Here is a 15,713-nt window from a genome sequence, read left to right on the forward strand (position 1 = left end):
GAGTGCCAGATAGACACGTTTTGTTGATGATATCAATGCACATAAATAAAATAAATATCCGTTTAACCTTGTTTATAAATACTCGAGATCACATGTTACCTATCAATAGATGACCGTCCTCTCATGGTATCTGTTTCATTGTTTACAAATTGATAACACTTTTGTTATCATCATGAGTTTCATTGCAACATATCATTCAACGGATTTATCGTGATGGAAGGTAAGAGTTAAAAATATTATAATAATATTTTTTTGTCATTTCTGTCTAAAATATATTATTGACTTTTATCAACGTCGATCTTTTAATTGATAAATTTTTCTAAGTATGATAATATTTCAATGTTAGATTTTTAGCCTAATATGATATTGCATATGTTGAATGATCCGTACGTTTATGAGTCCTTGTGTTATATTTCCAGATTAAAGATGATTTACAAAGCAATATTCACTATTCTGTTCTTAACACTTTTGGAGGTAATAACAAGTATATTTATTAAAAGCATGCATTTATGATCATTTAAATGATTTATCTTTTTTACGTCTGAAAAAATTATTTAATGAGGTGAACTCTTTAAAAGGTTCATTCATACTCGAATGATGGCGGAATAGATGGCAATCAGACAACACAAGTACCTGGTGCAAAAACAATTGACCTTTTCACATCATCAGTGCGCGATTCAACTTTACGCCGTATAAAGAGTGACACCACATTTACACAGAAAAATGGGAAACAAACGCAATCCCAAACTTCGTATGAAAATAAACAAGAAATGTCAGACGTAAATACCAGTACTACCACTCAAGCTTCATTGAAATTTTCGACAAAAATTGATGGTCATTCAGTTACTTCAGAACAGTTTTCAAGAACAACACACTCAATTCGGACACATAAACCTCAAAGTGCATTATTCAGCAAAGAGCATGTGTTATCTAAAGGCACAACATTGAATAGAAGCAAGGAGAACATAGCCAACCGTCCAACACAAAGAACAAAGGATTTCAATGGAACGACAGCAGATTATTCAACTCATGGACAAAACGATTCAAAAACAGATGCACACTCCGATTATACAGCTCGTGGAGCGACGAAACAAGTTTCTTTTCGGCAGTCAACAACCTCTTTGTCAGATAGAACTTTTACAGCTAGGACTACAACAGCAACTCGCCATTTACTAACGAATGATTCTACTGCTGCGTCTTTTCCTACCCCTAGAAATAAAACTAGTCCATCTGCTTCAAAGTCTCTTCCGACGAAATCAACCATATCTAATAAACATAAACTGCGGACCACAAAAGCAAACAAAAAGGACCCGACCAGTTTCTTTACTCCGTTGTTCACGAAATCAAAGCATCATTCGAAGAATAATGTAATAAGTTCGACAACTATGACTTCTCTAGAGAAAAATGTTTCTTCTCCAGTTTATTCAAAACAAACAACAGACAGTATTAGCAGTCAATCAAATACGGTGCCACACCCCGCGCACACGACATCTAGATTGCAAATGTCTTCGCATATCTTTCATTCAAAAAGCCAGAAACCGAAATCGCACACAACAAGCATTCAAACGATGACGATTCCTCACTTATCAACAACACATAAAAAATCAAAACCAAAGGGAAAAACAAAGATTCTCATCAACGAAATTGCAATATCACAGAACACACCAGAAGAACAATTTATTGAACTTAAAGTGTCCAGTAAGTCACATGTATTGCAAATACTTGTATTATATATTCTGATATTTTAATGACTTTGTTACCAATCATTCGGTTGGGACCATCATATACTTGGACATTGAAATAGATTATAAATCGTCCAAACCCTTGACCTTGTAGGTGATTACACACATGATCTTCAATCGTATGAGGTAGTGGTATTCAGTGGAATTGGCGAGGTACTTTCCACTATGAGTATACATGGAGACACAGGCAAGCCCTATGCTATTTTGGCCAATGAAGATATCCATGTCAATATTCGAAAGGTATTCTTCTGTTTATGTAACAAAAAACCCATAGTTAATAAGCCAATAATATTGTTATATTGATTTCTCTAAGATTTCTCATCAATTATATGATGAAAGAAATAGAAATACCAACTCTTTATATGTAAGTTAAGGGGGTATTAAACAAAACTTTTTTATGTAGGAGTTACAGAAAAAGAAAAGCATAGCGGTAGCAGTTTACCATCGCTCTGAGAGTACCTCCGACGTAATAACGCTTCATAGCAAAGGGGTGATGGATGCTATTGTTCTCACCGCGTATGATGGACAACCGTCAGATCAACTGATGCAGAATCTGATGAAAGATAACGCCTCTCCATTCCATGTGTCATCGAGGTAGGGAAAAGTATCCAATTTAGTTTTAACAACTCTATAAAACACAAGGTTTTTTGTCGATACTATCAGTCGTCTTATTATTAAAAGTGCATTGACAAATGGAGGGACCATCAGTCGTTGCGCCGAAAACCACGTGCGTGACACGCAAGATTTTATGGAAATGTCAGAGCCAAAGGCAACTAGAGGATTTAGGAATGTCAAATGTCCAAGTAACAGACTTCCAACTGTCTCGGATAACTCAATAGGTAATAAAAAACCTTTGATTACCTGTCCCTAATAAGTACATGTGTCATTTGTGATGCGTTTGTTATTTCAAACAAAATTTCTAAGAACAAGTTTATGGTTTTGTTTTATGGTGATTTTAACAAGAGTCTATTCGAACTTCAAGTCTTAATGGATCTTTTCTGAATTAATATCAATTGCTATTCAATTTTTACCAACAGATAATATACAGCTGACTTTAATAGTGGTGATGTCGTGCCTTGGCCTGTTCTTTGTGATCGTTCTCTTTGTTGTAATGATCATGAAGCAAAAACAGCGACAAATCAAGTAATTTTTCAATTAAATTGATATCATCTTTCACAATTCAAAAGTAAAAATGAACAGTGTCAGATATAGTAATTTTTAATGTGCAAAATCGTTGCTAATTTTTATTAATACAGTAAATAGGAATTAATAGGAGTAAATAGGAAGTGTAAATATGTACTGTATACAGAGTTATTTTCGCTCAGTTTTTTCGCCGTCTACACCTGTAAGTATATTGAATTCACCCAGACACATGTACAGTATATATAATAATAAATCCTCTTTCTTATCAACTCAGTAGTTTAAAAATAATTTTGAATTCGCACATTCTTAAATTTGCCCGCTGACAACGAGGGGAAAAGGGGCGAAAATGAAATGGTTAAGAATATTTTTATTTACATATTTATCATTTTTATCAGGATTATGCAGAACTCCATAAATATGAAAGAAGATGAGGATGAAGAAGTTGTTCTAAAGATGGCCTCAGTGAAGTTTGATAGCAACATCGAAGAACCTCCAACTTTTGATAATAATGTTTATTTGGCGATAAACTCTTGACTGTTTATACGTTTTTAAACATATTAAGTACCTCACGCTCTTATATTATAGTTAAATGTTTTGTATTTAGAGTAGAATAACTTTACGTGGCAATTATTTAATCTATCAAGATAAAAAATAAAATATTTTTTGCACTGGATCCCTTATTAATGCATTTTATAGATACAATTTGCGTGACGTTTTGGGAATAGCTTTGTTCTGTGGATCAAAGATCATAGGAAACAACTGGATAGTAGCAGTGGAAACCATTCTAACGGATATTCAACAAAACAATTACGTGATCAAAACTAGTTAAGAAAAAGGACCATAAACTACTAAAAAAATTGAGAAACACAAATATAGTATAATTTCATTCATTATTAACAAAATGTATGAATAACAAAAGCAAGTGTAAGATATATATATATATATATATATATATATATATATATATATATATATATATATATATATATATATATATATATATGGTCGATTGTAAATTTTAAGTAAAGAGGTTGGAAAAATTACCATTAAATTAAACTGTCCTGATATTAATGCATCCTTACCTTCCAATAGTTTAAATCTACTTTAGTCGTCAATGCAGCGAAGATGAAATGTATGTATATTGCATCTTGTGTACATGTACGTGTATGTATACATAAAATTGTTTCTTTCACGGCATTAAAATTAATTGATACAGCACTTCTGCTATGATATTTACCAGTGAGGATATATTCTTATTCTCAGTTAAGTATCAAGTGCATCGATATTTTAATGGCTTAAAACAGCGCTCTATTCTTACTTCACACTTTTGTAACTCCATTGATAAATCCCTTAGAAGGAATTTGAAAATAATTACTCAATTAAATGTACCAAGAATCTTTTTAAAAAACTCAGAATACAAAATATTCTCTTTATTATTCTAAATTTCAAAGTTGGAAACTCATATCAACGTTTATTTTCCGTAGGACAATTTCACGAATAGCAAATAACTCAACATCTGCATAGTTTAAAGCAGAATTCTCCTTGCCCATCTTGAACATTTTTTCTTCATTAATTCATGTTTTTTTTCTCAAAAATTGATTAAGGTATAAATATTTCTTCTACAAACTTATATCGTTTTAAAACAAGAGGAATTGAATATTTCTGAAAAATTTAACATCATATTTTATTAAACAAATTTCCAGTCCGAATTGCCTTTATTAGTTTTCAAATACATACCCATTTTTATGCAATTTAACAAAACAAAAAACCAAAAAAAAAAAATAAAACCAAAAAAAAAAAAACAAAACAAAAAAAAACAAACAAAAAAAACAACCAAAAAAAGAACCCAACAAACAAAATACAACCTCCCCCCCCCCCAAAAAAAACAAAAACCCAACTGAGTGATGATAATGATATCTTTTTTAGTATTAACTACTTATATTGACCTTATGCTGTTGGCATCAAACTTATATGAAGTTAATGATCAAAATTTGGGGATATGGTGTATATAATAGCTTTTAAGTATATTTCAATATTTTTGCAATACTAATACATGCCCAAATATTTTCTTAATGAATAAGTAAGATATAACCAACAAAAATAATGCATAATTATATTGACTAACAAATGAAATACTGCCAAAAATGTTCTTGAAAAAAAAAACAAATGGAAAATTAAGTCCGAATTTCCTCTATTATACTACAAGTGCTTTTATGTTTGAGCTTAATTCCAAATTATAGTGAAAATATCGATTGTTATGTAAATAATAATTCAATGACATTGAACTTGATATGTCAAACTTTCACGAGTCAAACAGAGAGTAAACATCATCCTTAATAAAATATTCTCTATTTTAGTAAGTTTATGACTTGTACACGTCACAATGCTCGTGATATTCAAAAATGCAAAATTTATCTTTACGTGAGATGCTTTGTTCCCGGAAACTTTTTGTTCATGTTTATTAATACGTTTATTGAAACATGAATCAATATTTTCTTCCTGATTTTTATTGATTGATTAAAGAAAATTTTGTTTTTATTACGCAGCCCAAGCACTGTTATACATTCATGGTGATCAAAAAGCGCGCTTTAACCAAAAATATAAAAATATCATATACAATATCTATAACACCACACACAGCTTTATTCTATTTGTAAGATTATTTTACCGTTACATAAATGTAGTTAATGGTGATCAAAAAGCGCGCTTTGACCATATACAAATATCATATTCAAGATTCATATAGCTACACACACAGCTTAAGGTCAAGATCTAGTAAATGAAAGGTGCCTACAGGTTTATAAAATTTAAGATATAAATTCTTTCAATAATGCTTCTTAACAATAGGTTTGTTTGGGGCTAAATTTTATGAGAACACAATTAAAAATCTTGTTTTAAACTGTAATTTTCAATGAAATGTGAAGGAAATAATGAACAAATTTAAGAGATTTCTCCATTTTTGACCAATGAAATATATCTAAATTGCCTACAGTCTCTCCAAAAACAGAATTAAACAAGCTCTTGGCCTTCTCTTTAAAATGATGTCAAATTAATTAAAGGTATCGGGGTTACTTTTCCCATGATTTAACGTAGAATGTCAAAAAATTGTTTAATGTTCTTCATGATTTCTTTAAAGCCGTAAAGTACGGGAAAAAGATTCTCTAAATCAATTATGACGTCCTAATGGTTCTAGCACCGAAAAGACACGTTGAAATCATATAATAGATCTTGACCTTAATTCGATTAGTAAGAATCAAATAGGATCAAACTTTGTCAATTTTCAATCACAAATCAAGAATTCACAGTAAAAGAAAATTAATGAAACTCTGATATCATGATTCTAAAACAACATTTCACAAATGGAATTATTTTAAAAATATTTTATATAAAGTTACTGAATGGAGTAATTGCAGTTTATTCAACGGTTTTACAGAAATACATTTTTTATTTTATTTAGTCTTTTTTTTCTCATACGAAGTCATGTGTTAATATGTTGTTTGTAGCCTTCTTACTTTTTCACGCCTAAACTTTATGTTTTGATTTTTTTTATGATATAACTATGTAATTTGTCTTTCATTTGCGTTAGAATTAAAACTAAAATCAATATAGCCCCCCCCCCCTAAAATGTAGCTTTATCATGTTTTCAAACCTTAAATGAAATTTCACCAATATTAAGTTTTAAAAAATCCCCTTTTATTTTCACACAACAAAGTATAAGTTTAAAAAATAAATAAAGACAAAAAATAAATACAATATTGATAGCAATTATAATATACTTTTCACAAATTCGTAAACCGACAATGTTTTAAAATATCATAGGGATTATATTTTCATCACATAAAACGTATAATATTCTAGAAAAGTAAAATACAATCTGCATAAATACTTCATTGTATTTGAGGTATATCTTTTTTAAATGTAAAAATAATACGTTGATAATAGCCGAAGTTTTGTTTCAAACAGAGGTAAAACATATTTTGAACAACAAAATTCACAAAAAATAATGTATAAATTCAAAAAGAAATAAGACATAAAACATATAGATGTACAAATTTTATAACAGAGGTATACATTTCTATTCGAGGTTCAAATGATGAAATATCATCAGGTTGATGTTTTGTTCATTAAAGTATAAAAAAGAATACATCATTGTCCATGAATACGTTGATAAAGCAGAGGTATATGTTTTTAATAATAATTTAAATATATATACTCGAAGGATGATTTGATTTATGCATCCAGTGTCATTTATTTTGCTTTTCCATAAAGCTGCACAACCTGTTTATGCAATCTGTAACAAGTAAAAACATCCAATTTTTTATCGTTCAATCTAAAGAACAAAAGCTTAAAAACACGAATATTTTAATTCTTTTGAAAGTATATTAAGATTTTTGAGTATTCAATACGCATGAAACATATTTTTTTGATTACCTGACATCGAACTCTGGATGTTCAAGACGGATAACTTCCCCGTCACAATTTAAGTAGAAATCCTCCGTTTTGTTTCTCAACACTCGAACTCGATATCGCTGAACTTCAATCTTTTTCACAAATTCGAAGTCGTACTAAAAAAAGACATGTAAACAGGCATTCATTATTAAGGAAAATATAGTTTTAGCTAAAGACTGAAAGTTAAAGGACAAAGAAATATTTTTTTCGGTAATAATACTCACACATGATGACTTTCCATCGTCCACTTCTTTCAGTTGCCTAAAATGGTCAGCAAGTTTACATTTTGTTGTTATAAGTAGTTCTAAAGTGTTGCCGCCAAAGTTTGGGGTCATTCTTGTTCCATCAGGCTTCATTGTGATTGGATAAGTATCCACAGCGTATACCACTCTGTCTTCTGCGGTCTTCCATTCTGCGAATTGTAAAATAAAATCTTGATAATTTTCGCATAGAGCGAAGCAAAATGAGAAAAAAGATAGAGATGATTTAAGGTATCTTACCATGTCAAGACTTTAAAATCTATAAGACTAGATCAGAAGATTTATTACACGTTTTAATAAAGTATTTGTATCAATCGATTTGGTTGAATATTATCATAGCACAGGGGTTAGAGCAATAGACATATATCACTTTTGTTTTCGCCAGAGCCTTTGATCTTATTTACTAAATTTTGAAAGTTATCTTTTTGCTTCAAAATTATCCAATTTTTTTGGCAATTTGATTTACATACTTCTTATGCAAGATGCCATATATGGTACTTCATGTTCTGCTAATTTAAAAAAGCAATTCTTGGTGCAACGAGCCACACTAATACAATGTTTACCTGATGGTGTGTCAAGAGTGTCCGAGAAAGAAAATGTTCTCTTCTTATAGCCATCTCGAGCACTCTTTCTGTTGGTTACTGGAACAGATGTTAGACGAAGAAAATCTGGTTTTTGAATCGTAAAATCCTCCTGATATTGTAGCCTTTTATTTTCGGTTGGAATATAAGAAATCGAAACGTTGACAGGTCTTCTGTTCAGCACTGAGCCCACAGGTATAACTACAAACAGAGAGGTCTCACTCGTAAGCTTTCTTTAATGAGAAATACACCCCAAAAAGGTAAAAGGTAATTTAATCACTATTAGCCTAAATGGAACCCTAAACAGTGATTAATTGATTAGTTTTTTGGTTAGTATGTTATTCAGTAAAAATCTGTTTACCTTTAAATCTACTGGTCCCCATCCATCGGTACTTTTCACAGTCTCTCATCACATCTCCAAACAACCCAAACCCGAGAATGAGACCCGAATATCCACTGCATTTATTTCCTTGATGTAAGCTGACAATATTGGTCGAAACACAATGTCCCATCACGATCCTTAACGCAGCCGTCACTGGACACTTGGTGCCATTTAGATACCATGCTGTATAGTTTCCGGACCCTTAACAAAATACAAAGAATGTTTTAAAAACAACTCAGTCATACATGGAGGGAACACTCGTATTGGCATGTTTTGTTTATCATGATGTGCGTAAGCGTTTTTGCATTGAGTATTATTTCCTTGAAAAGTTTTAATCTAGTTTACTCTTAATGATCTCTGATGTCTCACTCAGCATATCTTTGAGTGGATATCCTTTTCTAACTATTGCTACCATATAACATTTCAATGATTTGGCCTATTGAAATGATGTTTGAGTATAATACTTCCCTATGATATGTTATAATGAAAGGATTCCTATTTATGGAAAGTAAAAAAAAAACCCAAACAATCTTAAAGCAAAGATGGTGTTCTTACACAAAACTGTCAATCACGTATTGGCTGACAGCTTTACTGGATAAGGCTCAAGGCTTATTACGATTCTGATCACAGTGTTGTCAAAAGTAGTTTGATTAAAAAAAGAAATGTGTTATAGGACTTGCAATAGATTTTCACTTCTTATCACAAATTTGTTCATCAGTTTCGAAGCTATACATTGTTCATCGACGTACTTATGTTATAAAACATACCCTTTTAGAGTTTTCTGAGTCACAAAGATCATCTTACACTATTAATTAGCATATGAAGTTTTTTTGATGCACAGGTAGCTTATTTATCATAAAGTCATAATGCATATTGTTACAGAACCATTTAAGCTCAATTTTAGCTTCAAAAGTTTTGGGGTGAATGACATGAATGACTGTGAAACAAATGACCTAGATACAAAGGTCAGTATATTTACTCAACGGGTTAACTTCATGTCTAGTTATACGAGTATTTCTGTTATTATTTCCTCACATGACTGTGCTTGGATATAATTGGCAGTGTTAACAAATAAGGTAATGTTACCAGGGATGTTTGATTTTATTGCTTGACTCTCAAATAAACTAAGTATATCTTGAAAAACTATATCCTTACCTGCTGGAATGATTCCTATTGGAAGCTTCAGCTGTGAGAGCTTAGATTCTGGATTATCCGGGTCCTGGCCATGATCTCGTAGCTCTCTTACTGTCAGTCCCGATACCACTTCATTGTAAATCCCGTCTCCGCCCACAGCAACCACTCTAAAACAAAGGGAATTTTGTCGCTTAATCACTGAAACGCGCCGTTAAAAGATTCAGTTTCCAATATCATGTTCAATAAAAGTGTGAGGGATTTTATAAAACTGGTAATTTATTATTCATTTAAATTTGTTTGTTTTAATCAGTTTTTAATTCATACCCATCGAATTCCTCCAAATCGATATTCATCAACAAGTCTTTAACTTCGTTTGCTCTGTGGGTAACTAAAGATGTAAGGAGAATAAAGTGTAGTCTAAATACCCGATACGTTTAGTTACTTTACCATCTATAATAAAGATCGAAGATAAACAAAATCTTCCTCATGAACTACATACCAATCACATTTGTTTGAATTTCACAGAGTTCAAACACTGGCAGGACTCGTTTAGCATAAATTTTTTCGGCCTTCCTACTTCCGCTTCTTGGATTTATCAATACCAACAAACGTTTTGGTCTTTTGTCTGTAAACAGAATAAAAAATAATGGTTGAATAAATATTACATACAAATACCTTCATTTGTTTAAAAAACAATTATTCTTGAAAACACTATTAACAAATAATTCCTTCTTTTTTTTTAATGGCAATTCATTTCCTAACCTGCTAAAGTATTTTGAATTTTCTTATGAATTTCCAAACACTTGTCTAACGTTTCAGGGTATTGATGACGTCTTCTTGTCAACTTTGTATTTCTCTCCGCTACATAATGTACTTCTAGAAATGCGCCACCATTTCTTTCATGTACACAACTCTTCAGAATCTGACTTTTGTTAACTGAAACTGTAAAAAAAATTCGGAACAATTTACAAATGTATTATTTGTAAATAATATGAATTTAAAAATTGTTTTTATAAATTTTAAAATTTATTTTCATATTATATGATTTTAAGAGTATATATGATAAAGTTTTGTATTTTCTTACACTCACATGAAGAAGATTTGCATATTAAATGCGAGTTTATAAAGTCCATATCAGTTTTTGTTTCATCAGAATTAGGCTTCATGTTATGTATCAGAATATTTTATGCATCGACTCTTTATGAATGTAGTGGGATTTTCCTATCACATATTTAGAACACCACTTCACTGGTTCTTTTTCAATTTGCTCAATTATTAATGTACTTTGCCGAAGGCACTTTGTGGTTGTTCATTACCCAGCAACAATTCTGGATTTGCAGTCTAAACAATTTCAACAGTCATTGTGCAAAATCGACGTTGACAGGACCAAATAGAAAAAAATACACATCTTTAGAATTGTGTTTAGTATTGATGATAAGAAAATAAAATTGACGGAAACACCTACTGCTTGATAAAAAGATATTCTACGTTTACTACCAGGAATACAAATGCTTTCTCTTGCTGACACATGGTGGAATATATATCTTACGAAGCCCAACAATTTGCAAACTATTTGAATAACAAATATCTTCAAAATCTGTGGAAAGTTTGGATTTTTTTAAAATGAGAATTTGCAATTATTCACATGAAAATAATTCCCCATGATCTAGTCTAGCAGAAAGAGTAGTGAATGAGCATCTACGTTACAAATACTTGTAACATAGCTGAGAAGTTGAGTGACTGCGTAATGACATTGGATGCAATAAAAGAAATTTCATTCATAAAACTACACATGAATGCTTGTTATTCGTAAACCTCTCTCATTGGATAAATTAGTGGAGTATTTGGTGTTACACTTCCGTCTTTGTTAGTTTCAATGTTCTATGAATGAAATTCACCAGGAAGTTAAAAGTGAAAATTGAAGTTAGACTTAAATATGTCACAAATATATATCATTACTATTTCTTCTTTTTCTAAACAAGATTTTTTAATTGTAATTAAGAGTAACTTTATATATGCATGTGTTATATTTTGTTTTAACATCCCTAAATTAGTTAACAAACGTTCTCTCATTTTGGCTTCATTTATGATCCAATTTCTAAATGTTTAACTACGAAAGAAGCAGAAACAAGAGGCCCATGGGCCACATCGCTCACCTGAGGAACAATAGGTATGATAAAATCAGCTTAATGGAGTCATAATACAAACTATCTGGACAATGTACAATAATACATGTAGATCCTGTATAAATAAAATCCATTTTCCCCTGGATATTCTTATGTTTATAATCATTAGTCCCTTTTTTAACAAGATGATTTTATAGTCTTATCATATGTTGAGTATTGCAGTTCTCAAAATGATCCTTAACAATAGTTTATATATTAGATATAAACGTACATCAAACTATGAACCTTCTCGGGAGGCCAAAGAATTGTCCTGGGGCCAAAGTCTTAACAATTATAAAGAAACATCTGGCTGATTAGTTTCTGAGAAGATTTTTAAAGATTTACCCTATATATTCCTTTGTTAAATTTTGACCCCCCCATTGTGGCCCCACCCTACCCCTGGGGATCATGATTTTCACAACCATGAATCTACACTACCTGAGGATGCTTTCACACACATTTCAGCTTTCCTGGCTGATTAGTTTCTGAGAAGAAGATTTTTAAAGATTTACTCTGTTTATTCCTATCTAAAACATCGACCTCCCATTGTGGCCCAAACCTACCCCCAGTGTAATGATTTTCACAAATTTGAATCTACACTACCTGAGGATGCTTCCACACAAGTTTCAGCTTTCCTGGCTAATTAGTTTCTGAGAAGAAGATTTTTAAAGATTTACTCTATTTAATCATATGTTAAACTTCGACCCCGCATTGTGGCCCCATTCTACCCCCAGGGGTTATTATTTTCACAACTTTGAATCAACACTACCTGAGGATGCTTCCAAAGAAGTTTCAGCATTGCCGGCTGATTAGTTTCTGAGAAGAAGATTTTTAAAGATTTACTCTATATATTCCTATGTTTAACTTCGATCCCCCATTGTGGCCCCACCCTTCCCCCGGGGGTCATGATTTTCACAACTATGAATTTACACTACCTGAGGATGCATCCACAAAAGTGTCAGCTTTCCTGGCTGATTAGTTTCTAAGAAGAAGATTTTTAAAGATTTACTCTATATATTCCTATTTTAAACTTCGATCCCCCATTGTGGCCCCACCCTACCCCCGGGGGCCATGATTTTCACAACTATGAATCTACACTACCTGAGGATGCTTTCACACAAGTTTCAGCTTTCCTGGCTGATTAGTTTCTGAGAAGAAGATTTTTAAAGATTTACTCTATATATTCCTATGTTAAACTTCGATCCCCCATTGTGGCCTCACCGTACCCCGGGGGTCATGATTTTCACAACTTTGAATCTACACTACCTGAGGATCCTTCCACACAAGTGTCAGCTTTCCTGGCCGATTAGTTTCTGAGAAGAAGATTTTTAAAGATTTATTCTATATATTCCTATGTAAAACTTCGATCCTTCATTGTGGCCCAACCCTACCTCCGGGGATCATGATTTTCACAAATTTGTATTTACATTACCTGATGATGCTTTCACACAAGTTTCAGCTTTCCTGGCTGATTAGTTTCTGAGGAGAAGATTTTTAAAGATTTACTCTATATATTCATTTGTTAAACTTCGACCCCCCATTGTGGCCCCACCCTCAGGTGAGCTAAAAAGGTTAAGTTTACAATACAATAAGTTGTTAAAGTTGGTTTCTGGAAGAACAGACTTTGAAAATTTTCTTAATAAATATTGACAAATATTTTACTTTTTTAAGCTTTAGTTTTTAAGATCTGTGTACAAACATAGAATTGTGAGCAAATCGCTGTATCTTGCTTATAATTCGAAGCTTAACACTCAAATATGGTTAGTAAATAGAAATTGTAAACAATTAAACACAAGAAACATGCACTACATGTATAACAAATAAAGAACACAATTTATTTTTTCGAAATGAATCATATATATATACATGTATATACCTACATATTTCCGTCAGCGATATCAAACTCTATTTAAACTGAATAAACTCGAAAAAATGCCGAGCATCTCAACAAAACCTATTGCATTAATCTACATGTACCATTACGCAAAAGATAATGCCGAATTACCGATAGAATGAATTGTATTTCAGTACCCGTCCCCTACATCCGATTTTGCTTAATTTGCGCAGGTAAACAGTTAACTGTTTGATTTACCGAAGTCTCTGTTTGATTTGATACGTAAAAATCACGAAATAAGGACGATAGTTTCCAGGTTACAAAGCATAATGAGAACGAAACGAAAATCAGAACAAGCTAACACCAACGTCATGTGTGAAAACTGTCAACGCATTGAAATATTTAGCCTCAATTTACTTCACAAAATCGGCACCAATATATTTTGTATGTTTCAAAATTTCCCTTCATACGCGAACTGTTGCACAACAAGCAAATTCATCATAGTCACCTCGACCCTTTTTCGTATAATGTCATGGCTGCTTTAAACAAAGAACCTCGTTTTAGAAGTATGGAATCATTTTACCGGATGCCGAACCCGAAGCTATTAAACTGATTGAAACACGCATTTCCTTTATTATTATTTTCGTAATAACTCAGATTTGAAACAAAATTTCCACTTAATTTTTGCAATTTATATTTTCCTTCCCATAAGGATAATTTATGCTAAACTATGTTGAATTTGCCTCGGTAGTTCTTGAGAAGAAGATTTTTAAAAATGCACCCCCCTTTTTCTACAGTTTCAAGGTTTTCTCCGCTTTGAATACAGATCAAACTTTTATTTCTGCAATTTATATTCGCCCTCCCATAAGGATGATTTGTGCCAAATTTGGTTGAAATTGGATAAGCGGTTTTAGAGAAGAAGTTCAAAATGTAAAAAGTTTACAGACGGACAGACGGACGGACGGACAGACGGACAGACGGACGGACAGACGGACGACGGACAAAATGTGATCAGAATAGCTCACTTGAGCTTTCAGCTCAGGTGAGCTAATAAAAAGCATAATGGATTGAAAGATTCAAAATCGGAACACTCAGTAAAGTTAACTACTTGATAAGCACAATGATTTATTTTACATATGCAGAAATGGTTTCTGCTGTTAGAGTTCTTGTCAGAAAAAAGTTTTTAACGTGTTTTACTCTTTAAGGTAATGGTCCATACCCCACTGCATAAATAGAATACATACATATTTTTTTTTAGAAATGTTACTTGGGATACATCCTTAATAAAATTTACCCAGCTGGCTGGTCCATCGGTACTTAAGGTGGCACGGGACAGTTTTTTTTATACAATTCATTGTGGCCAAGGGATCCATGTCTTTGGAACCCTGTAACTAGAATTCTTCAGTTTCCATTCAGCACAAATACCTTTAATTAACACTTTATAAGGCCAATCACCAATTTCTGAAGAAAATTACCAGTCAAAACCTGTAAAATTCTCTACATACTGGTTTTTATGAGATTTTGTCCCTATCATATTTTGCTAATTTTTCATGATTTTTCAGCTTTTTAGACCTCCCCCCGCTAATTCCCTGCAGAGGGTTAACTTTCAGTGCCACGTGCATGTTGCACTATCACATGTCAGATACTTACCGGTGTATAGTTTACAATGTCCCTTCCACCTACTTTTCGTGTTATTTTGCCTCCCGTCTGTAACTTGCAATTTCACTGTGTAAAGTCAACACAACAGTCATAGCCGCAGGTTTCGCATTTTTTCTTCTGATTCTCATGTACATAACATATGGGGCCTACATATTGCATATCAATTTCAACAAGAGACACCCCTCAAACTAATGATAATCATTAAAAATCATTTCATGAATTTAAGCAACACTCATAAGCCTTCAAGTACAGCATCTCTCAGTTTTACAAAAATATTGACCGGGTACTTTATCCGAAACTGTCCCTTGCTACCTAAAAGCTAGGGCCGTAATTGCGGGAAATGGTACCTTTTTCTTACATTAAG

General features: G+C 32.3%; 2 protein-coding genes across 3 annotated transcripts; one reads left to right on the forward strand and one right to left on the reverse strand.

Moving 5' to 3' along the window:
• The first annotated feature begins 143 nt into the window (after nucleotides 1-143).
• On the forward strand, nucleotides 144-3,558 carry LOC128177648 (serine-rich adhesin for platelets-like). The gene is made up of 8 exons (XM_052844447.1): nucleotides 144-220; nucleotides 420-474; nucleotides 579-1,698; nucleotides 1,837-1,982; nucleotides 2,146-2,336; nucleotides 2,424-2,581; nucleotides 2,780-2,885; nucleotides 3,281-3,558. The coding sequence occupies exons 2-8, from the start codon at nucleotides 427-429 to the stop codon at nucleotides 3,417-3,419; spliced, it is 1,908 nt and encodes a 635-aa protein (XP_052700407.1). The 5' UTR covers nucleotides 144-220; nucleotides 420-426; the 3' UTR covers nucleotides 3,420-3,558.
• A 318-nt stretch (nucleotides 3,559-3,876) lies between these two features.
• Nucleotides 3,877-10,857, reverse strand: LOC128177649 (ceramide kinase-like). 2 transcript variants are annotated; one of them, XM_052844448.1, is made up of 10 exons: nucleotides 10,776-10,857; nucleotides 10,454-10,633; nucleotides 10,191-10,316; nucleotides 10,016-10,079; nucleotides 9,713-9,858; nucleotides 8,537-8,758; nucleotides 8,158-8,376; nucleotides 7,559-7,746; nucleotides 7,317-7,450; nucleotides 3,877-7,176 (listed from the first exon to the last, which is right to left on the reverse strand). In XM_052844448.1, the coding sequence occupies exons 1-10, from the start codon at nucleotides 10,855-10,857 to the stop codon at nucleotides 7,134-7,136; spliced, it is 1,404 nt and encodes a 467-aa protein (XP_052700408.1). In that variant the 3' UTR covers nucleotides 3,877-7,133. The 2 variants fall into 2 exon arrangements, with proteins under 2 accessions (XP_052700408.1, XP_052700409.1); XM_052844449.1 differs by having other exon boundaries at nucleotides 10,782-10,840.
• Nucleotides 10,858-15,713: the final 4,856 nt, after the last annotated feature.

Source organism: Crassostrea angulata, chromosome 3 (assembly GCF_025612915.1).
Source record: "Crassostrea angulata isolate pt1a10 chromosome 3, ASM2561291v2, whole genome shotgun sequence".
Classification (NCBI taxonomy): Eukaryota; Metazoa; Mollusca; class Bivalvia; order Ostreida; family Ostreidae; genus Magallana; species Magallana angulata.